The sequence below is a fragment of the Sebastes fasciatus genome, chromosome 21 (genome assembly GCF_043250625.1).
Source record: "Sebastes fasciatus isolate fSebFas1 chromosome 21, fSebFas1.pri, whole genome shotgun sequence".
NCBI lineage: Eukaryota > Metazoa > Chordata > Actinopteri > Perciformes > Sebastidae > Sebastes > Sebastes fasciatus.
This window is the reverse complement of record NC_133815.1, coordinates 24,142,513-24,165,355: the sequence shown is the minus strand read 5'-3', so window position 1 is coordinate 24,165,355 and position 22,843 is coordinate 24,142,513. Positions and strand designations below refer to the sequence as shown.

The following is a 22,843-nucleotide window of genomic DNA, read 5'->3' as shown; positions in this document are numbered from 1 at the left end:
CTGCAGGAGTCAAGAGGACAAAGTGGAGTAATGAAATCAAACTGACAGACTCTGCTGTTGATCACTGCAGAAAAAGGCTTTCATTATGGAGTATTATGATGGCGGGAATGCAAAAAGGGGGATGTTAAAAGACTCAGCAGAGCTCTTTCTGTGAGTAATGATTGGACAGAGCGGGGCGAAAGACAGCTTTACGGTTCCCTCAGGCCTCAAAGTGTTAAGGGTGCAAACTGATACAGCCCACGAGGTTACATGCTGCGTTGAGTATCCTGCGAGGATGAGACCTTTTGTGTTTTGATGGCTTTACATCACCTCCGTGGATATGTCCACTGGATTTATGTCTGTGATGTCGGCCTTGTAGGGATGACGTTACTGTACTATATCCCTTCTAGACATTTCCACAAATCACTACAGAAATATAGCGACATAATGAACATTTTATTGTCTATAAAAGCTAACGTTTCTCCGTACCATATGGCGTCTGTAAAAGGTATTCCTAAACCAGGAGAGGACCATATTGTCTGTGCGCTATAAAACCCTATCATCCCAGAGGAATGCCAGCGTCCCATCCACCGTTTAAGGGAGGCTTGCACACGAACCGATTGGTCCATCTCACTGTCAATCAGCATATCAATAGCCCAGGTCCTTACAAGCAAAATGAGCTATCATGCTAGCATGTAACTCCTCCTTGTGAGTTATTATGTCAATCCAATCAGCATGTAAGCATCAACGTTTGGTTGTGTCCCATCCTAAATAATGTGGTGGAGAGGCTGTAAAGAGTTAGTTGTCACTTATTTATTGCCCATGATGCTTTTGTAAATACTTCACATTCCATGAGTTGACCATTGACCCCTATGAAGTCAGTAGGATTAGTGACATGGTTTGCCTGAGTAAAAACTACTTTGAGTAAATCTTTGTAGTTTTACTTTATACATTTTTTCCAACCTATGTTATATTTATTTGTATGAGGCCGTTGTAAGCCATAATTCCTGCATGGTTCCCTCAAAAACCTCAGAGATTTCACTGATTAGTTGGATTAATCTTCTGTAACAAGCTATCATATTTGACAACTTCAGAATTATGAAAAAAAGCATTTTGTAACATTTGTTTCTAGGCAAACCTAAATTCGACATTTATTTATTACATGACTTTGCTGAATACTCAATTCTGATTGGTCAATCACGGGGTTCTACGGTCTGTTATTTCTTTATAGCAGACCGCTGCTATGTATAATAGACCGTTGCTATGGGCGCAGTTCTGATGTCGGACTCTGGCGGACCATTTCAATGTCAAATTATTGATTTCTTCAGTAAGAAGCTGTTTAATAAATGGGGTAATGTACAGCTAGCAGGTCATTGTTGTGAAATAAACCCCTTGGCATCGGGGTTTATTTCACCACAATGACCGACTTGTTGTACATTATCCCTTACATATAATCCATCATAAATCTTGAATGCAACTATTCACACCAAGTAAATGTCCATTTTAAAACACTCCTGTGTTGAAAAAGCAAGTGTGCAGTAAATCCATATCTGAATCTAATGAGACACTTTGAGAGGCTGATACATGTTTGTAGTATAAAAAAGGCAGTTTTTAGCATGGGACTGAAAGGGTTAATGGCATTATACTCTTTGATAAGTTAACTTTATAGTTTGAGAAACAAGAATATTCTTCTAATATACTACACAAAACTGGCACTGACGAAGTTTGCAAAGAACGGAGGGATATCATCTGCATATAATGAAATAATACGAGCTATTTCATACACTAAAATCCTATAGATATACCAATATGTACAAATCAAAACAGCAAGGGGCTCATTTGCGATAGCAAATAAAAGTGGTAAAAGCTAACACCCTTTGTCTCGTGCTACATGAAATCTGTCTATAAAAGCTCTTTGCATGTGACCAAGGTGAAAGCTAAAACGCTGCTCGGGGCTTCTAAAAAGACCGTAAAGGTAGACTGGACCTAACCCAGGATCATTTCTCTACAGTTGCTCTATTGACACTCAATCAAAAGTAATATTGAAGGAAATGGACTGTGGCTCGACAGGGATGTTCAAATGGAGTTATTTCAGAGACGGTGCTTTTTAAACTCTCCCCCAAGGTGTTATTCAGGGTTAAAGCTTTCTCTCTGTCGTCTCACAGTCTGGGCAAATTTTCACACTTTGGTCTCCTCTCCCTCTTCACCTTAATTTTACCCTTATCCCCAAAGGTGATATATAGACGAGTGGATGTCTTTATCCCGGATGCATGTGCTTTCTAGTATATTTCAACTCTGACCAGACCGATTCTTTCAAAGGAGACAGATTTGGCAGGAGCTCTGTGATGCGGGGCCAAATTCTAAAACCTGCCTTTCCCCCCAGAGTTGAACATCATAAATTTGACTATTGTCTTTATCACCATAGGAGACATCACAGGATGTTATTAGAAGTTCAGCCAGCTTAATGCAAAACCTCCCAGCCAGCCGTTTCATTGACCTATCCTAGGAATGGAGATTAAAGAGATGGAGAGACGGGGAGGATGTGTTTTTATCATACTTTTTCACCGCCACTTCAACAAATGTGGGAGCCACATTTTGAGCCAGTGCCAATGTATAGCTGTAGCTATTGCAGAGCTGTTGCCCCCGCGACCCGATCCCGGATAAGCGGTTGAAGATGGATGGATATTGCAGAACTTGTTTCAACATTCCTCCAGTTATGAGAGGAAGGACCTGCTTTTTTTTTTTTTTTTTTTTAAACTTGTTTTATTTTTAGCTGTTAAAGGCATGAGGAAGGATCTGGCAACCAGGTGACTAATAAGTAGGGCTGTCAAAGTTAACGTGATAATAAAGCGTAATAATAAAGCAAATTTTTTTTAACTCCACTAATTTCTTTAATGCATTAACACAACTTGCTTTTTTTATGCTATAGCGGGCTCAGTTTTAAATCAAGAGTGAAGATAATGGCATCATATGAAAATAGAAAACCAAAGGAATCTATTGGTACCAACCATGTCATACTAGCTTGTTGCAGATGAGGCTATATAATGCACTAAACTTGCGCTATTTTGGCAAGGAAAAACTGGCATGGCCATTTTCAAAGGGGACCCTTGACCTCTGACCTCAAGATATGTGAATGAAAATGGGTTCTATGGGTACCCACGAGTCTCCCCTTTACAGACATGTCCACTTTATGATAATCACATGCAGTTTGAGGCAAGTCATAGTCAAGTCAGCACACTGACACACTGACAGCTGTTGTTGCCTTTTGGGCTGCAGTTTGCCATGTTATGATTTTAACATATTGTTTTATTGCTAAATGCAGTACCTGTGAGGGTTTCTGGACAATATTTGTCATTGTTTTCCGTTGTTAATTGATTTACAATAATATATATTTATATATATATATATATGTATATATATATATATATATACATATATATATATATAGTGCGATTAAATATTTGATTTGATTGACAGCCCTACTAATAAGACTAATAAATCTTCTTAGTTGAACTACATACATACAATACATCTGAAAGACACAAGCCAAATCTATAATTATAATGGAAACAAAAAAAATCAACAAACTTTCATTTTTAATTCTTAAATCCGTAATATCATATCTTAAAAAACTGCAGTCTGGTAGCAGCAAAAAAATAAGATATTCATTACATGCCTTTAATTATGCATCTTATTTCACTGGTGTGTCCCAAGTAGAGAAACCATTACTGAATGCTAAAGCAGCACAATCAAGGGAAATTACTGTTACAAGAATTTGAATCCACCCTCAATTTATTCACTGAAAAAAAAGTTTATATTGTATGTACAGAGAATGGCAGCAACCGTTCTTAATGACACACTTGTCATAAAAAAGGAAAATTGCACTGTGCTTACATATTAGTCATTTTTTTTACTACCATAGTACCATATTGTGGATAATAAAATACAATGAGGGATGGTCATAAAACACAATGCAACAATAACAATATATTTCTCATTTCTCCCAGGATAAAAAAAAAAATAAATCCCCCAAAACAATAGCTTTATGGGAAGAATCCATGTGTCACGGAGGCGCCGCACAAACATTAATTACACAACAGAAATAATAAACGTGCATTATGGGATATTATCAAATTTGCATATGAGGAGGAAAAAAAAATGTGTTTGATATTGCAGGCACTTGAACCCCCTCAGTTCATGATGGAGACACAATAAACATGGGAACATCAGTTAAAACGTGTCAGAGTTGGACCCCCCCTCACACACATACACCCCATACAAACAAGTCTAATTCTGCCCCGGAAGAACGAACAAACAGACGTGTAGAACTGACAGATGAAGGAGATAAATGAAGAAGAGGCAGCGAAAGTGAGCGCAGCCTTGTTGGTAACCTCCTGTTTGTACTGTACACTCAGAGGAATAGTTGTGATTACTCCATTGACTGAATCATCTGCAAGGTCAGACCTCCCATCTTCTCTCCCTCCCACTCCTCTGCTCTTCTCCCACTCAGCAGCCAAGTGGTTCATATGGCTGCCAAGACATATTCATAGACATATTGGAGCATCCAGTAACTGGCAGCGTTCACAGACACTTAAACACACGTCCACCTACACACGCATACACACACACACACACACACACACACTGGAACATTGGTAGACAAACAAACATACTACTGTATTTTACATACCCTTTTTATATGTGAGAACACTAATCGATTCACGTACTTGTGAGGCCCACAGACCCTCCACCGTAATCATTTCTATAGATCCTCCTCTTAACCATCGCATGCCTAATAGAAAGCATGAACGTTATCCTAATTCTGGTCTTAATCCTAACCCCAAGGCTCTGGATATAATAGGTTTAGATGCACACATTTAATTAAAATGTTAATTAACGGGACATATGAGTGCGTTTGTAACTTCCAAAGTAGTGCGTTTAAATGCACTTCCTGTAAGAAACCAGGCAACAGTTAGATTGTTCCAGTGATTTCAGAAACATCGTGTTAACCATTTCCATAATCGGGATGGAGGGATTACAGAAACCTGATTTCCCCAGCCAGAGTTCTCCTGGAAGAGACAGATTTCTTGGCCATGTATACGTGCAAACAGGTTTTACATGTGAGCATTTGCATGACAAAGACTTTCATCATTGGAAAGTGTTGCCGGGAAAGATCATTACGTGTATGCATTCCCATATTCAAAATAATACCATCCCAACTGACACAAAGTTGCCTCTTGAAGTCTAAATAACAGGGTTTCTATCGCTAAACATTTAACAGTTCGTAAAATGTAATCGCATTCATCACAAAGCAGCATATTGTATTACTACTAGGGCTGTCAATCGAAATAAAAATTATAGAATACAATATTTAATCGTCATTAATCGCATGATTGTTCTTAGTTAATCGCGATTAATTGCAAATTAATCACACATCCGTTCAAAATGAACCTTAAAGGGAGATTTGTCAAGTATTTAATACTCTTATCAACATGGGAGTGGGCAAATATGCTGCTTTATGCAAATGTATGTATATATTTATTATTGGAAAACAATTAACAACACAAAACAATGACAGATATTGTCCAGTATAACAAAAATATGCTCAAATCATAACTTGGCAAACTGCAGCCCAACAGGCAACAACAGCTGTCAGTGTGTCAGTGTGCTGACTTGACTATGACTTGCCCCAAACTGCATGTGATTATCATAAAGTGGGCATGTCTGTAAAGGGGAGACTCGTGGGTACCCATAGAACCCATTTACATTCACATATCTGGAGGTCAGAGGTCAAGGGACCCCTTTGAAAATGGACATGCCAGTTTTTCCTTGCCAAAATTTAGCGTAAGTTTGGAGCGTTATTTAACCTCCATTGCGACAAACTAGTATGACATGGTTGGTACCGATGGATTCATTCGGTTTTTTTGGTCTCATACAATGCTCATACGCTTTAAAACTGAGCCCGCTACAACATAAAAATCTAAGAAATTAGTGGCGTTATTATCGCGTTAACTTTGACAGCCCTAATTTCTACAACAGTTTGGTAATGCTTTAAGAAAAAGCCGGGTGTAGGGGAGGAATCAGATTACTGACCTGCTGCATGTATATGCAGATTTCCAGCGAACCAGGTTACTACAGCAACCGTGTTCTTCAGTTAGCTGCGTAAGCTGGTTTCTTGAGTGCATGTAAATGAACTGAAGGGGAGAATGACCCCTAGAATCTGATCAAATAAAATAAACAACAAGTACCGGTTAATCAATAAGAGTATTTTTGATTAAAAAGAAAAAAATACTTAACCTAAACTAAAACCTAATTTTAACAGGAAATTAATCCTCAGCTTTGCCCTTCAAGAAGAAACAGCCTCACATTGCAAATAATGTCCTCAATCTGACAACTAAAGCTTGTTCTTACAGGGATGAAAATACAAACACACACACACAAACACAGTGTCGTACACACACACTCTCTCACACACTGAAAATGCACCACTAATTATTGATTGAACGACAGAAAGGCTCCCGAGTGCTTTTCTACCAATGGACATAATCATGGAAGGAAAACAAAATCAGCTCCATTGTATCGGCCCGATGGATAGGCGGTCCCACACCGAGGCCACCGACTGCACAGCCGATGTGGTTTCCCGTGTAACCGCCCTGATGAAATATTCAGAGAGGAACAACTCAGACACCTCGGGGGCCGGCGGGGTTCGGTTACAGCCGAGGCGAGGACGGGGGCCAGAGCCGCTCTGGCGAGGTCGCCGCTTCTTCCTTCTCGCCATACATGACAACATGCGCACAAAAGGGGCCCATTCATATTTAATGAGGTACATTAATTAATAACCCAGATCCGACCCCGTTTATGCCGCTGGATTCCCTGTGAGTGGGGGTGGGACAGGGTCGGGATGAAGAAGATCAAAAGCTGTTTTCCTCCACCGAGAGTGTCGTATGGTGGAGGGCGACGATGTGAAGAGAAGAAACGGAGATAAAGCAGCCAGCAGAGAAATTCCGGATTATCATATTGAATACAAGAGGGGGTTTGGAAGGAAGGATACACACTCTGGGTTAAGTATCTGAAACCAAAGGGCACATTTCCCTGAACTGAGAGGGGGGTGAGCGGTCATGCCCAAAAACCCCAAAGCTCTGACTCCACAGTTCACACACGCTGCTTAACCTCCACACTTTGTCACCACACGCCGCCTCCTGCCGGCGCTAACAACACACACACACACACACACACACACACACACACACACACACACACACACACACACACACACACACACACACAAACACGCGCTACGCACTCACATAGTTCAACAAAGTCCCCACGAACAGCAAAAATAAGTCTCGGCCACACAAGCGTGGTATCGACTCTCCACCCGAGTGGTACGAAAACATGCCTTGTGCTCGGGGGTTATTATGTTTAGGATGCGCTGCTGTCAGATGTGGCGATGCAGACGGTGATGGCCCGAACCGATCGCCTTCTGCTGTGATGTCTGCTTGACCGGATGGATCACATGGATGGGTCAAAGCTGCAGATCATGAGCCCAAATAAATGAGGCCGATGCTTACAAAAAAGATGGAGTAGAAGGCACTTGTACACGTAGTTAGATGATCACGATTCTGGGCAGTAAAATTAATCATTTGTATTTGATGACGATAGACGATAATGGTTCATATCATTAAAAAAAATCTTTCTTTTTTTTTTTAAATATTAACATTTTCTATCAAGAGTCTTATAAAAATCTTTGTATCTCAGCATTTTATAAAACACACTTTTCCCTCTTTGTATTTTTTTCCCCTGTTAGAATCTCCCAGAAGTTCCATCTTCTAGTCGTTAGGAGTAAAAGAGCCTCCCTTTCTCCGAACCCTGAAGCCTGCTGAGCTTGGCGAGCTGAGAAGGCGACGGCGGTACGTCCTGTCTGTAGGGGCCCTTGGTCTGAAGTGCGGCCTGCAGAGCCGGAGCAGAGCCCGGGGCCTGGGGGTGGTCTCTGCTGTGGTCGTAGGTGATCGGGGCTTCCTGCGCCGGAGGAAGAGGAGGAGGAGGCCTGGCCTTGTTGGCCTCCTGCTCTCTTCGCCTCTGCTCCTGCCTCAGCAGCTCCTGGGTCTCTAAGAGGACTCGGGCGTTGAAGTTGGACGTTCCCAGGTAGCCGTTACGCGACCCCTGGCCGCCGGAGTAGCGAGGGTTCTCCTTGGATGTCTGGAATCCCTCTGCTGGCGCGTACACCTTGTCCCACGACTCCTGGGACGCCGTGCTGGGGGTCTTACGAGGTTGCCTATAAACACACGGAGAGACAGGTAAAGAGGTCAATCGTTGCCGTTGAGTGAGTCGCCTTAAACAGAATCTAAAAGGGACCAGAGGAGGAGAGCTCAGAAAAGATTGCTTTATTTTCCCGCCCCTGGGTCAGCGCTATTGAAGGGCAATTCAAAAGAAACTGCACTTCAGCACAGAATGTGGCCATTTTCACGTTTTGTGCGATTAAAAAGGGGAGATGCGGGTGGCGGCGTCGAGTTAAAATAGTGAAAGCAACATGAGCGGAGCAAAGAGGGATCTGTTATAGTCTGCTGCGTGATTACACTGAATCCTGAGACATGAAGACATGAAAGAGACAGGAAACAAACAGGGGAAGCCTGGAACGCCCATGGCGCTATTAGTTCCACATTGTAAACAAACACAAATGTTAAAACCTCCCTGAGAAAAATGGCCGCTTTCATCCATTTAACTATTTTTTTTTTTTTTTTGGAGACGCAGACGGGTGCTCTTACAGCACAGACAGAGTAATGGCAGGCCTCGCGGCGTTATCCGCCTTCTACTCATCTTCAGTCTGCCTGCCAGCCCCTACAGTGACAGGACAGCCCGAGATGCACGCGTATTATCTCTCATACAAAACGCCCATACGACATACATGCTCCCCTTTCCGGAAATTGGCCCCCGGAAAGCTGTCATGGGGAACTGCCAGGTCTTTGGCTAAAGTGTCGAGTTTGCTCCTCCATTATTAGGATCCATTAAGGCCGCCCGGCGACGGAAGACCTGTGACAGTGTCTTTTGAGTCAGGGGTGCTAAGAGGAATCCCATTCACACCTCGCTGACCCGCCGAGCGCTTAAAAGGCTTTTGAGTTCACGGCACACAAGCCTGCAGAGGGAGACAGGGACCCAGTGCCAGTAGGGCACAACAGAGCAACGTATTCTCATAACGGTTCGGTGTGGTGTAACTTAAGTACAGGAGTTACGTGACAAATGAATCAATGTTGACTTCTGGTTTCACACAGGACACAAACACCGGTCTCCTGGGCTAAAGTCCACCCTGACCCCCCCCCCCCATGCTGTGTTTGTCACTCTTAATACATCCTGGTTCACAATTATGTGGATTGCATGGGAATTGATTTTGTGGGATATACTGTATATGACTGAATTTTCTTCTTTCCTGCCAGTTAAAGCAGCAGTGGGTAGAATTGAAGCAAATATGATTTAAAAAAGTTATTTTTATAAAACAGTCACTATATCCTGACAGTAGTGCATGAGACAGGTAATCTAAAAAAAAGTGCCTTTGTGGAGCGATATTTAGCCCCTATCCCAGTAAGCTAGCATGACATGTTTGGTATCAACGGATTCATCGCAATCTCAAGATTCATATGATACCACTGTATGTTCACTATCTTAAAAACTGGAACCCGCAATGGCCTTCAAATGTAATGTTAATGCCAGTCAGATGATCCACCATCATTTTCAGAGGGATAAAATTATGGACAAGTGAACAAGAACTGAGGAGGAGAATAATTCCAATTTTGAGATCTTTGTGATCAATGAGACAAGCAGAGTCTAACTGAAATATAGCCTATGGTTCTATTTTTCACTTTCACTATTGTTCAGGCTGCAGTTTCATTTTTGGCCTATTCAAATAAGACTATTTCATTTAAAAGATGTATATCAGTTTACCTTGTTTTTTCAATGTGTTACTATTACTGCTGCATTCTTATCAGATTTATTTACACTGTTTAAGAACTTCCTGGCAGGGTGCGCTTTGCGAGTGCACAACAAAATTGTCAAAATGCCAAAAAAGTGGAGGGGCACCAGCTAGAATCTTGCATCGTGCACCAAATTGGTCAAGACCGGCTCTGTTCAGGGAGGCGAAGAGCTGAAGCACACAGCCCTGTAATGTCAGTATCTGAGCCTCTGTGAGCGTATAGGTCTACATTTATGCATGCGCGGACAAATGTGCATGCATTTATGTACCGTACATGTGCGGCACAAACACATTATCTTGTTCCGCTCCGTGTATGCGTGTGCGTGCATGTAGAGCATGTGTAAGTATGAGGGTAATTGGCGGAGGGGCAGATGTAGGGACAGACTGCAGAGAGAGCCCCGCCACATGCTCTGTATCTGGGTTTCGCTGTCTGGGCGAGCCGCCATGCATTTACACCCCGGCTTGGCTCGCGGAGCAGCCAGCGGCGCTCGCAAGGGAGAAACCCGGGGACGCCTGTTGCACGAGGACCCTGCGATCTACGTCTCCAGAATGACCTTTTAGGTTTGTTAAGTAGAAAAATGGAGATTTAGGAGGGGGAAAGTCTGAGAAGAGAACGGAGACGATGGCATTGTTCCACAGGAATGTAATCGTGATTGATGCGTCAGGGGAGTCGGCTCTCTTATCACCTCTACTCCTGTGCCAGAATATGTCACAAAGTAGATTAGTTACATCTACAGAGGGAGGGGATGGGAAAATACATCATGCCAGAGAGCGGGGGTAAATTTAGAATGACAGAACATAACAAACAAAGCCAGGAAGTTGGCTTCGCTGAAACATTTGTGGCCGGCCGTGTTTCTTTAAAACAGCTGGGAAGAATCAGAGTTTATGAGGAGGAGGAGAAAGCGCACATACACATGCACAGACACAAAATGATTAGGCGGAAAAAAAAATGCAATGGGCAGCGGAACAAACGTACAAATAAATTGTCTGCAAACCTGGAATAATGTTTTCTTTATAGGGTGGAACTATGTTGTTTTGGAGCTGCGTTGGGTAGATGGAAGAGCTACTGGCGGTTCACATTTAAGAACCTTATCTTGACCGCATTCATGTGTGTGTGTGTGTGTGAGTGTGTGTGTGTGTGTGTGAGCTCTTTCAGGCTAATCAGCGGTCTCTCTTTCCTACTAACACACTCGTTCCTCTCCCGGCCCCTCTCTCGCCCCTCCACCGCCTGTCACCGCTAATCCTGCTCCGACAACAAGCCTTCATTAGTGCTCTTCCAATCCTCACATCCCAGACAGCCAGCTAAGCCTGGCCGTCATCAGATAACCGGCTACTACGGCTTCTTCTGGAACCTCTTTGGGAAGGAGGGTTTTTTCTGTGAGGGAATGTCCCCCTTTTGGCTTCATGTTTTGGAGGAGGAGGAGGAGGACAGGGTGAAGGGGTTCCAAGAGAGAGGCGGTTGGCGTTAGAAGGGGAATCGTGGATATTAATCTTAGCTCTTTAATGAGGAGCTGCGCGGAGACACGAGCTCTGAAAAAGCCTTAGCCAGGGGGTCAAACGTCAAGCCTGAGCTCATGCGACTCTCCGCTTAAAAAGACTCGATGAGATTATGAGAGGAATGCGTATCAAAGGCCATCCTCGCTTCGGCTTTCTGGCCCCGGCCACACCAACTTTCCCAAGAGAAGTAACCTCCTGAGAGGAGGGAGGTGGAGCGGGTGGAGGAGGCAACTGTCACATCACATGAGATGCCAGCAGATAACACCTATGAAGTGAATGCACAGATCAGTCTGCCGGCTTATACAGGCCGCATTGATTATGCGTCCACATGGACCGCAAAATCCATAGCCATAGACAGGAACATGTTTTTAATCGACCCGGCGGTGACTGCTCGGAGACGGCGTAGCAATAGAGGAGCGGCTATGAAGAAAATGATTGCTGTTTGTGCAGGGAGAGATTAAAATCACAGGAGAGCAGAGTTACTCCGGCCATGAAAATTAAAAGACCACACATACTGTATATATGCACTTAGAGAGTGTTCCGTCTTTGTTTAAACTGGCCCGGCAGAAAAGTTAAATAAATCAAACTTCGTTTTCAACATTTTGAGGAAACGATGTTTATTTTATGACTAGCTTTTAAATCCTTATGTCAGTCAAAGTATAGAATGTGTGTCTTTGGTGACTTTCTTTTTAAGGGATGTAAGAGATAAATTGTGGAAATGTTCCACAAGAAGTGGCTGGCTTTGCGATTTGCATTGACTAAAGTGCGATTAGGGAGCTTCAGAGGATTGGTGGAGGCACAGATACACACACATACAGAGCGAAGGCAGGAAATGCAAATACCGATACTAAACTCTCTCTCGCCCCGAAAGCCTCGAGATGTAAGATATGGTAAGCTTTATTGGCATCTCTTTGAAAAAATATGCAAAAGAATCGAAACAGAAAGATGGAGGAGATGAAGAGCATGCGGTTGTCGCGCTGAACTCAAGCTGTGTAAGACGGAGAGAAAAGTCCATTTAAAAACATGATATCGAAGATGTTCTTCATTGTACTGGAAGTGTTTGAGAGGGGGGGTGGGGGGGTGGGGGTTTGATGCCTGTGACAAAGTCACCACTTCTTCAGGGTCAACATTGACTTAATGAAAGTGAATATCAGTCAGATATTTCCAAGCGATCACATTAAATGATTTCATTCAAAGAGTTTTCGCTAACAATCATTTAAATGTCTGGAGGGGGAGTTGAAAGTGTCTTTGTGGTGATTGACTTTGTAAACCAAAGAGAGACGTTAAAGAAAGTGTAGAGAAAAAAGAGGGGAAAGGCACAAATATGAGGGAAACGGATGGTAATCGGGAAAAAAGTGGAATGAAGAGGTTGAGAAAGGGCAGGGAGGACGTGATAAGTCACAGAGAGGGGAGGGAAAGAGAGAGAGAGGAGGACGGAGACAGACGGAATAAAGAAAGGAGAAGACAAGAGGACGGAGACAGACGGAATAAAGAAAGGAGAAGAGAGAGGAGGACAGAGCAAGGTAGAATAAAGAAAGGAGAAGAAAGAGGAGGACGGAGACAGACGGAATAAAGAAAGGAGGAGAGAGAGGAGGACGGAGACAGACAGGTGGAATAAATAAAAGAGAAGCGAGTGGAGGACGGAGACAAACAGGTGGAATAAAGAAAGGAGAAGAGAGAGGAGGACGGAGACAGACAGGTGGAATAAAGAAAGGAGGAGAGAGAGGAGGACGGAGACAGACAGGTGGAATAAAGAAAGGAGGAGAGAGAGGAGGACGGAGACAGATAGGTGGAATAAAGAAAGGAGGAGAGAGAGGAGGACGGAGACAGACAGGTGGAATAAAGAAAGGAGGAGAGAGAGGAGGACGGAGACAGACAGGTGGAATAAAGAAAGGAGGAGAGAGAGGAGGACGGAGACAGACAGGTGGAATAAAGAAAGGAGGAGAGAGAGGAGGACGGAGACAAACAGGTGGAATAAAGAAAGGAGAAGAGAGAGGAGGACGGAGACAGACAGGTGGAATAAAGAAAGGAGGAGAGAGAGGAGGACGGAGACAGACAGGTGGAATAAAGAAAGGAGGAGAGAGAGGAGGACGGAGACAGATAGGTGGAATAAAGAAAGGAGGAGAGAGAGGAGGACGGAGACAGACAGGTGGAATAAAGAAAGGAGGAGAGAGAGGAGGACGGAGACAGACAGGTGGAATAAAGAAAGGAGGAGAGAGAGGAGGACGGAGACAGACAGGTGGAATAAAGAAAGGAGGAGAGAGAGGAGGACGGAGACAAACAGGTGGAATAAAGAAAGGAGAAGAGAGAGGAGGACGGAGACAGACAGGTGGAATAAAGAAAGGAGGAGAGAGAGGAGGACGGAGACAGACAGGTGGAATAAAGAAAGGAGGAGAGAGAGGAGGACGGAGACAGACAGGTGGAATAAAGAAAGGAGGAGAGAGAGGAGGACGGAGACAGATAGGTGGAATAGAGAAAGGAGAAGAGAGAGAAGGACAGAGCAAGGTGGAATAAAGAAAGGAGGAGAGAGAGGAGGTCTCACCGTGGCAGGGAGCTGTACGGTCTGTGTGCTTGTTGGACACCATCTCTGTCCTCTTGCTGCTGTTTCTGGACCTGAGTGTCAACCGTTACCGAATGGCGTCCGCTCGGCGGCAGCTCCGTCCCGTTGCTCACCTGTAACATCCCAAAAAAATGACACGAGTTGAGACACACATGTTTAAAAAGACACAGTAACACAGAAAGAAATGAAGACAAAATGGTTGACATTCCTGTCTTTGGACACAAATCTGGAAATAATGAAGACACACACACACTTAGATGATAGAATATATTTCCCTCAGCACAGCGGGTGGTTTGTCAGTGTGATGCCTCCTGTGTGTTGAGCTCCGCTCAGGGAACAGGTAGTTAGTAGGTGTGATTCCATGATGACAGCAGCACTAAAAAATGCACCTGTGCCGGTGGAGGAAAACCGTCCCGATACTTTTTAAAAAGGTGTAATTCATCAAAATATAGGACACTTATATGAATTACAAATCCTTGGTTTACTAGAATGCCAGACAGCACAGTTTGTACGAACATTCTGAGAGAGTGAATGAGAGTGTTGCATTGTGGGTTATGTGTAGCATTAAAGGTTCCATATTATATAAAAGTGAGATTTTCATGTCTTTTATATCATAAAGCAGGTTAAAGTGATATATAAATACTGTGAAAGTATCAAAACACTCAATCCATGGAGAAATACACGCAGACCGTATTCAGAAACTGTGTGTTTGAAACAAGCTGTTAGGATTTCTGTCCATTTGTGATGTCACAAATCTACAATATTTAGACCATTTCACGGTTTTAAACGTAAACATTCTTAATGTGTCCCAGTTTATTTCCTGTTGTGGTGTATGTGAATGACATCAGCTGACAGGATGTAAACTTGGACCCAAGCTGTTTCCTGGAAACGCAATTCCGTTGCCATTCCGTTGAAATGCTCTAAAACGGAGCGTTTCAGACAGAGCTTGAACACAGGTATATTCAGAGAGACAGTATGATAAAAAATAAAGTGTTTTTTGAACATTAAAGCATGTAAACATGTTCTAGTAGAAACCCAAAATACAAACATGAACCTGAAAATGAGGACCTTTAAGGGAATACTTCACCACCAAAATGTCCATCTGTATATAAATTACTCACCACGTGATACCTTGAATTCTTGAAGACAACTTTGTTTTTCTCTCATGCCTCCATAAGGCAACATTCATTTACAAAATCTCACACAACTCCTGCAGTATCCAGGTCTCATTTATCCAGTCGTATGCTCATTACTTCCCAAACACATGCCTCTTTGCTAAAGCTTTACTATTTAAAACACTTCCACATAAACAGTCTCACGCTCGTGCAAGCACGCTACTAGCCCGTGCGAGTACACTGTTTATGAATCAGTGTAAATGCAGCCGCCCATTTACTTCAATTCATCAAGACTTTTCTCCGTTTTTGGATTCTTCTTTCTCCGTGGAGGCATGTGAGAAATACAAAGTTGTCCACACAAATTCATGGTAACATGTGGTGAGTAATTGATTTACAATATATGATCATTTTGGGGGTTGACATTTTCCTTTAATGCTGTTTGGCTATAGCAAGTTTAAAGTCTGTTTTAGTGTGTCTTTTAAAGATAATCAAGAATAAAACTTATTTAGTTAGCTCATTCTAGTGAAGTCTCTGATGCCACAACCCGGTCTCACGGGAAGGCATATAGATACCACGACATTACAAGGACATTCCGCGTGTCATGAGTATGCATTTTAGCCTTTTCGCGTGTCATTTGTACATCTCTACTCTACTCTACTCTTTCTGTGAATCAGAGTGCTAAATATATCATATCAAATTTGATATAATATAGTAATATTTTGCTGTGTATTTCTGAACACATTAAGCACCACTAGTATGCTGAGGACATCAAATATAGACGAGTATCACCAGCCGCTGCTTCATTTCACAGGTCTGCGTGTGACTCCACTACACACCACTAACCTGTACCAAGTGTGCATGTGTGTTTGTTGTCTGATCGTCGGCTAGGCGTTGACATGGAGATATCATCTCCCTCAACACCAGCTAACGAGCTGGCTGATGAAAGAACATGACAAGCCAATTAAACAGAGGCTGAGCTGAGGAGGTGTAGCGAGCGTGGCTCGACCAAAGTGTCACTTTTCATAAGGCTCGGACGCTAATGCGGTAGGCAGGTGGAGGGTGTTGATGGTTTGTGTGCATAAAAATAACCAATCATTTTCACAGTTTTACTGAGTTTTTAAAGTGAACGGAGCAGTCAAAGAATCAGTGGTTGGCACCTCGGGAAGAGATTTTCTTAAGTGGGAAATCTGTGTGTGGGTGTTTCTGCAACTACAGGCATTTTTAAGTCCCAACAAAGAAATTTGGGATTTTTATTCAAATTTGCAGAGCAATGCTTGATAAATATATATATATATATATATATATATATATATATATATGTTATTACCCATATCTTGACATCAAAATAATCACTAAATAATGTTACGTAATAAAATTTATGGAGCATTTTATGGGTCCATTTTTCTTTATGTCCCACAACTTTAAAATACTTCAAATGAGCTCGTTCAATTAAAATAATTTCAAATGGAATTTTCCATATACATATTACTTTATATGTACCATATTAAAAAAATATTTTTTGTTTACAAATCATTTATATATGACTTCTGAGTCCTTACAGTGACGCTGAACAAATACCAAGTTTTTTTTCAAATTCAAATAAATATAATTTCCATGGAAACAGAACTTTGCAAGTGAGCACATCGATGACCTTAATGGTTGGGCCGCCCACATAGGTGACCCTCAAGATAAAAAAAAAAAAAAAGTTAAAGATCACCTTTTCTTCTGAAGTATTTATTATGTGTCCTTACCATACAGCTTAGTATTGTGTATTTTGAACTACATTTAAAAAAATAACTTCATATTACTGTTGAATTCATGTATATTAGATACTAAGAGTCAAAGCTAACGTAGCAGACCTTGCTAGCTGCCATTTATCTGCAATATTAGCAAACTAGTCATTTCCGCAACATCTCATTTAAGACATTAGAATTGCAATAGCTGTCACAAAATAAAACATATTTATTTTTTTGTGTGTATGAAGACATCTATGGTTACTGTTTAAAACGTTCAGGGAGAAAATCATGAAATCCCCTAATTTAAAAAAAAAAATCTATATTTACAATGATGCACAAAGCTTGATGAAAATTAATTTAAATGTCTAAAAATAGACATGGCTGGATGGTAAGGCTGTCAACAATAAATGTCTTCTTGGAAACATCTTGTATTGTTGAAACGGCTGCTTTCCTCCTCACTCGGACAGCTGCAATAACAGCACAATTACATTTCACTCAGCGTCAATAACAAGTTCTTTCTCTAAGCCCTCCAAGTCCTAAAAAAAATAATAGTATTCCACGTGGGTGAAGTGAATTGGACTCATATGTTTCAGGTTTGGCTGCAACAACACGTTCCCCCCGGCTCAGAAAGTGTAGAGCACATAAACGAATATCAGATGAACGCTGAGGTGGGAAAAAAAGGAGAAATTATTTTACTGGGGCCAAATGTGGTGGTGAGAAAATAATTAGTCACGCACACTGAAAGTTTTTAATGCGATTTTGAAAGGAAGCGGTGAGGAATCCGGAGGTGCTTCGACGCTTCGGTTTAGAAAAACCGACGGGTTGAGGTTGGATGACGCCATGCCAAGAGAAAATGCATGAGAAATAGCCAGGAGAGAAAATCTGTCAGTGTAATGGCATTATCCAGGGAAGGAGAATCAGATTATTCCATGTTAGGCCTGGAATACAATGCCATATAAAACATGACATTTGTTGAAATCGAATCAAAGAGACGTCCGTGTTCGTTTTTATCCAATAATGTGAAAAATGATGTCAATACGGCACGCTTTTATCTCTCTTGTTTCCTCGGTGGTGTCGCGGGGAAGAAAAAAAGAAATCACCTGTTTAAACATGAGAGCGTTCGCAGACGGTGAGTCAGGAAGAGGGGGGGACATAATTATGAAAATTATTTGCAGCTATCAAAAATCCGGGGAACAGGAAAGCAGCTGGGAAGGCGTCAAGTTTTAAAAGTTCCAAGGTGTAGTATTTCTTGGTTTCGGAGCTGGTCACCGATATCAAAGCAGGTTGCTGCGATGGGTCAGCGCTAACATATGGCTTTACCGCCCACACTCCTCAGGACGCTGTGTTTGTAGCCCGCCACATAGGGAACAGTTTTAAGAGAGCAGCCGTGCCGTACACAAACAGACATATGGAAGGCATTTTAAGCTGCTAATGGGCAGACAGAACAAGAGGAAAGTGAGAGAATGGTAGTGGAACACCACATCCTGACATTGGATAATGATTCTCTCTTAAAGTCCTCGACCCAATTCCGCCAATTTATTATAAGCAAGCCCAGTCCATTTGCGCTCCGGGCGTAGTATCCATCTGAGAGCGAACAGTGTGGTCTGCCGTTTCCCAGTCCCTAGACCGAGAAACCATTGTGAATGGGATGGTTGGGTTGGTTATCTCTATATCACTTCAGGACTCCACGGCGTGCGCAAATGGCAGAACAAAATGTTATCTTTTATTGTGAAGATATCTGTGTGGATGAACGTGTGGGGTAATAGTGCTGAAATGTATTATTATGTCTGCTGCACATAAGAGAAGCGTATTGGCTTTGTTCTCTCCTCTCCTCCCTCCGTTCTCAATCTTATCTGTGAACACAGTTTGGCATCAAAGCGTATTGAGTGTGCAGGCATGCGTGCATCTGTGTACACGCACGCCTCAGAGTGTAGATTGTGTCTCGAACAATGCAACAATATTGCATTTGCCATAAAAAAAAAAGTCTTCGCAATTTCCCACTCCCAACAAGCTAAATAATTTTATGATTGTTGTTCAAATACGTCGGCGAGTCCTATATTGCTTATGGCGGTTGTAATCGTCAGATCAGTAAAAACGTGCTCGCTACTTGCACAACATTGAACAGCAATATCCAATTATCAAGTCAATGAATGGGCGTTATCAGTGGTTATACGACTCATAGATGTGGGTCAGAAGGGGCCTGCTACACACACTAGTAGGTTTTATCATCCATTCACATAGGCGATCGCCGAAAGAAGGAATTAAAGCAGACAACAGTGACCTCTAGGAATTATGACAGGAGCAAAAGCGGAAGTCAACTCCATATGGGGTGGAGGTCGGGGGCAAAGTATGTATATTGCCAAGAAGAGAAAGTCAATTGATTGTTCCATTGCAACATCAGCACACAGCAGCAGAGCTACGCCTCCACCGTTTTGGACTGAAAGCGACTACCGGACGCCAGTAAAACGTCCACCTACACAGTGACATACACAGGTAAAACAACATTAGTTCTATTATATTGTCATATTTAATGTCTCCAACAAAATGTCCTGTTGTGAAACAATAAAAATATTATGAATATAGTAAGCGTTTTCAGTCCAAAATGGCGCCAGCGGCTGTTGTCAAAACACTGGAGTTTCGTCTCTTTGCTTCTATACTTTTTTGTTGGGGGCAATGGATGGGACATAAGGGCTTTCACCCAGGAGACTGAGGTTTGCATCCTGTATGATACAGACAATGTGTAGTTTTCTTTGTGTTCATAAACCTTAAGTTTCACTTTTCAAGTTATTTTAACGCAAACATGATCTTTTCCCCTAAACTTAACTAAGTGCTTTTGTTGCCTAAAACTTCAGAAGTTGTAGCTTTGTTGGCTAAACCTCAACAAGCTGTTTGTGCTCAATACGTAACGTTTCGTTCAGTTTTATGTGTTGCTTTTAAGTTTCTGTTTCACTTTTACAACGTTGAAAGGTGTAGCAGGCCTCTACTGACCCACATCTATGAGGCATATAACGACTGATAACGCACATTTAATGAGCTGATAACAGTCGATTCGGGGTGAAAATACAGTCAAGTAATTTGCAAGAGGGCAATGTCATAGCCCACATGTCCAAGATACCTCACAGATACAATCGAGAGTGGCTAAAGGATGTCCCTGTTGCATTTTACAGTAGGTTATGGTCCTCTTCTGCGAGGTCTGTGTGGTCAAACTGTGAACAACTGGCTTGCCTTTAAACAAACTTACTATGCAACAATACGTGTGAGAATGAGTGTTCTTCATTCAGTCACTCACTCGAAAGTACATGCAATTATGGACAAAATGACTTTGTTAAAAATAACCTTACATACAGCCCTGCTTGGCAGCATCACATGACACACTCCATGTATTGTGTGACTGGTTACAGCAAGGGGCTCACACGCTGTCATGGCACAGAACTACAGCATGTTGTCTTAAGTCTAACCCTTTGGCCCCCTGGGAAGTCAAGTGACTGTGGCTAAAAGTGGCTTATTCTCCACATGATCACATATGAAGGAGTTAGCGGTATACCCAGAAACATAAAGCAACCATATTCACAGTAACCCAAGACCCCCATAAACACAACAAAATGCTTGCAGACACATGTATCCTGGAAACAGTGGAAATAGATAATAAAATCAAAAGAATTCACATAAATAAGGGGCTGCTGTTGGTGTGTTTTGATCCAAGGTAGCAGCATGGTGCTCACATCTCTGTGTGGCCGCGCTCATTGGCGCTCCAACCCAACAGCACAAATTGATTTTATTGCCGCAGATGGAGAGCGCGAGAGAGAGACAGAGAGAGAGAGAGAGAAAAAGGCAACTCTTTGGAAAATACATAGCGCTTTATGATGAACATCTGGAAATCCCCTCTCACAGAGCAGCGGGGAGGGAGGGTGGGAGGGAAAACATGCCAGCTCTAATTGTGTGTGTTGGCTCGGGGGCTACATGATAGACAGGGCTTCTCGTGTCCTGGTCATTATTCCATTAAGGAGGAGCCGGGGGTTCGAGGACTGACCTCGGCGCTGTCATTACAGGCGTTCGCAGTAGACATACCTGTGCTCAGTCTCCAACACCCCGGAGACAAGCCAGGGGTCAAACTCACACAGAGGGAGCCTCACACCTCACGCTGCTGTACCTGGTCCTCATTACCATGATCATTTTATTGCACATTTACAGTTTTGTTTTCCCCCAAAAGTGAAACATTTTTTAAGAGGTGATATGTAACAGAAGTCTGTTTGGAATCAGTACGAGAGGATATTGGGTCCTATTGAGCAACAAATAACTAAATCAAATAAAATATGACGTCAAGCTGGGCAGACTGTGGATTTTGATTCATCTTGTATGTAGTGTTAACTCACGCTTTAATTTCTACAACTACGCCTTTTAGGCTCACACTGCATGGATCAATTGACCAGCTACGGCATGGAGCTCACACTGAACGTGGGTACAGAACCCTGCGGGTCGGTTTTGTCCAGTGACAATTCCAATTATTCAAACAAGATGACCACGTCCTAACCGATGTTGACAAAAAGAGAGAATTCTACTATGAACAGAAAGTAACAAGAAAGCAAGAAAAATATGGAGCTGCAGATGTGTGGAAGATGCACACAGTCTGGTGCAGCGAAGTTTCAGTTTTATATAACAGTTTCAAGACTGCAGTTTTAGCCACAACATGTCAAAAACTTCTCCAATAATATTGAAAAAAGCTCACTACAGTTTCTAATGGATCTTTTGTTATAGGCCATAAAGGGAAATTGGACCGTGGAACTGGTCAAACTGACATACCAGAAATCCAACACATCATCAGACATTGTGGATCTCTCAGGCAATCAACTAGGCGTCATGACGCCCCCTCAGACTGCACATCAAACCACAACCGATCTGGCAAAAAATTCTGCCCTATTCTAAAATTAGTCAGGCATGACCAATATGGGGCTGAAATATGTCTACACAGGCTGTTCAGTCCGTATCAGCTCTAAGGCCTTTAAACACTGAGGGGGCGTTTTTTTAAGTGCAAATATTTTCGCACGTCAATATATTTGTTCGAACTGTTGTTGTTGTTGTTTTCGTCACGAGTACTTTCACACAGAATGCAAATTTTACACACCAAAAAAGCAACGCAATTTTTTTTCCGAGCGAGGTAGATTTTTCTGAGTTTTTGCCTCACTAATAAAGGCATCAACCAATCACGTTGTGTGGATTGGACATATTCAATACGTAGACTATATTGTACAACAACACAGAGGCTCCATGGTCCGAACCAAGATGGCAAACTGTATTACTCCTTTCAACCTTGCCAAAGGCAGCGCAGACCAGAGCCACTGCTTCTGTTCTTAGCTTTCAAAGTGAAAGCCCTAGAACAGGGGTCAGCAACCTTTACTACCAAATGAGCCATTTTAGGCAAAAAAAGAAAGAAAAAGAAATCTGTCTGGAGCCGCAAAACATTTGATCATTGTGGTGAAGGTAACACAGCTTATAGTCTAAGTAAATAGTATATAAGTCTAATGCGGTGAGGGCCAAAGTGCAAATGTACTACGTTGTATTAGGACAACATCGAGGGAAAAAACATCTGAGATTTCCAGAAAAAAAGTCATAATATTACGGGAAAAAAGTAGTAACATTACGAGAATAAAGTCATAACTTTACGAGAAAAAAAATCGTAATATTACAAGAATAAAGTAACGACTTAACGAGAAAAAAAGTCGTAATATTACGAGAATAAATTCATAACTTTACGAGAAAAAAAGTCGTTATATTACGAGAATAAAGTCAAAACTTTACGAGAAAAAAAAGAAAATAACACGTAAAATGACTACTTTATCATATTATGACTTTATTCTCATAATACTACGACTTTTTTCTCTGAAACGTATGACTTTATTACCGTAATATAACAACTTTTTTATTGTAAACCTATGACGTTATTCTCATAATATTATGACTTTATTCTCGAAATCTCAGATTTTTTTTTTTTTTC

The 22,843-nt window shown here is 42.1% G+C and overlaps 1 protein-coding gene across 3 annotated transcripts in view; it reads right to left on the bottom strand.

The window, feature by feature from the left end:
* Nucleotides 1-3,753: 3,753 nt before the first annotated feature.
* LOC141759297 (partitioning defective 3 homolog) overlaps nucleotides 3,754-22,843 on the bottom strand; it is a 432,434-nt gene continuing 413,344 nt past the window's right edge. For all 3 annotated transcript variants that reach the window (XM_074621247.1, XM_074621248.1, XM_074621249.1), the window contains 2 exons: nucleotides 13,983-14,113; nucleotides 3,754-8,254 (listed from right to left, as the gene is read on the bottom strand). In XM_074621247.1, the coding sequence (XP_074477348.1) occupies nucleotides 7,816-8,254; nucleotides 13,983-14,113 (570 nt within the window). In that variant the 3' untranslated portion in view covers nucleotides 3,754-7,815. The remainder of the gene's footprint in view (nucleotides 8,255-13,982; nucleotides 14,114-22,843) is intronic.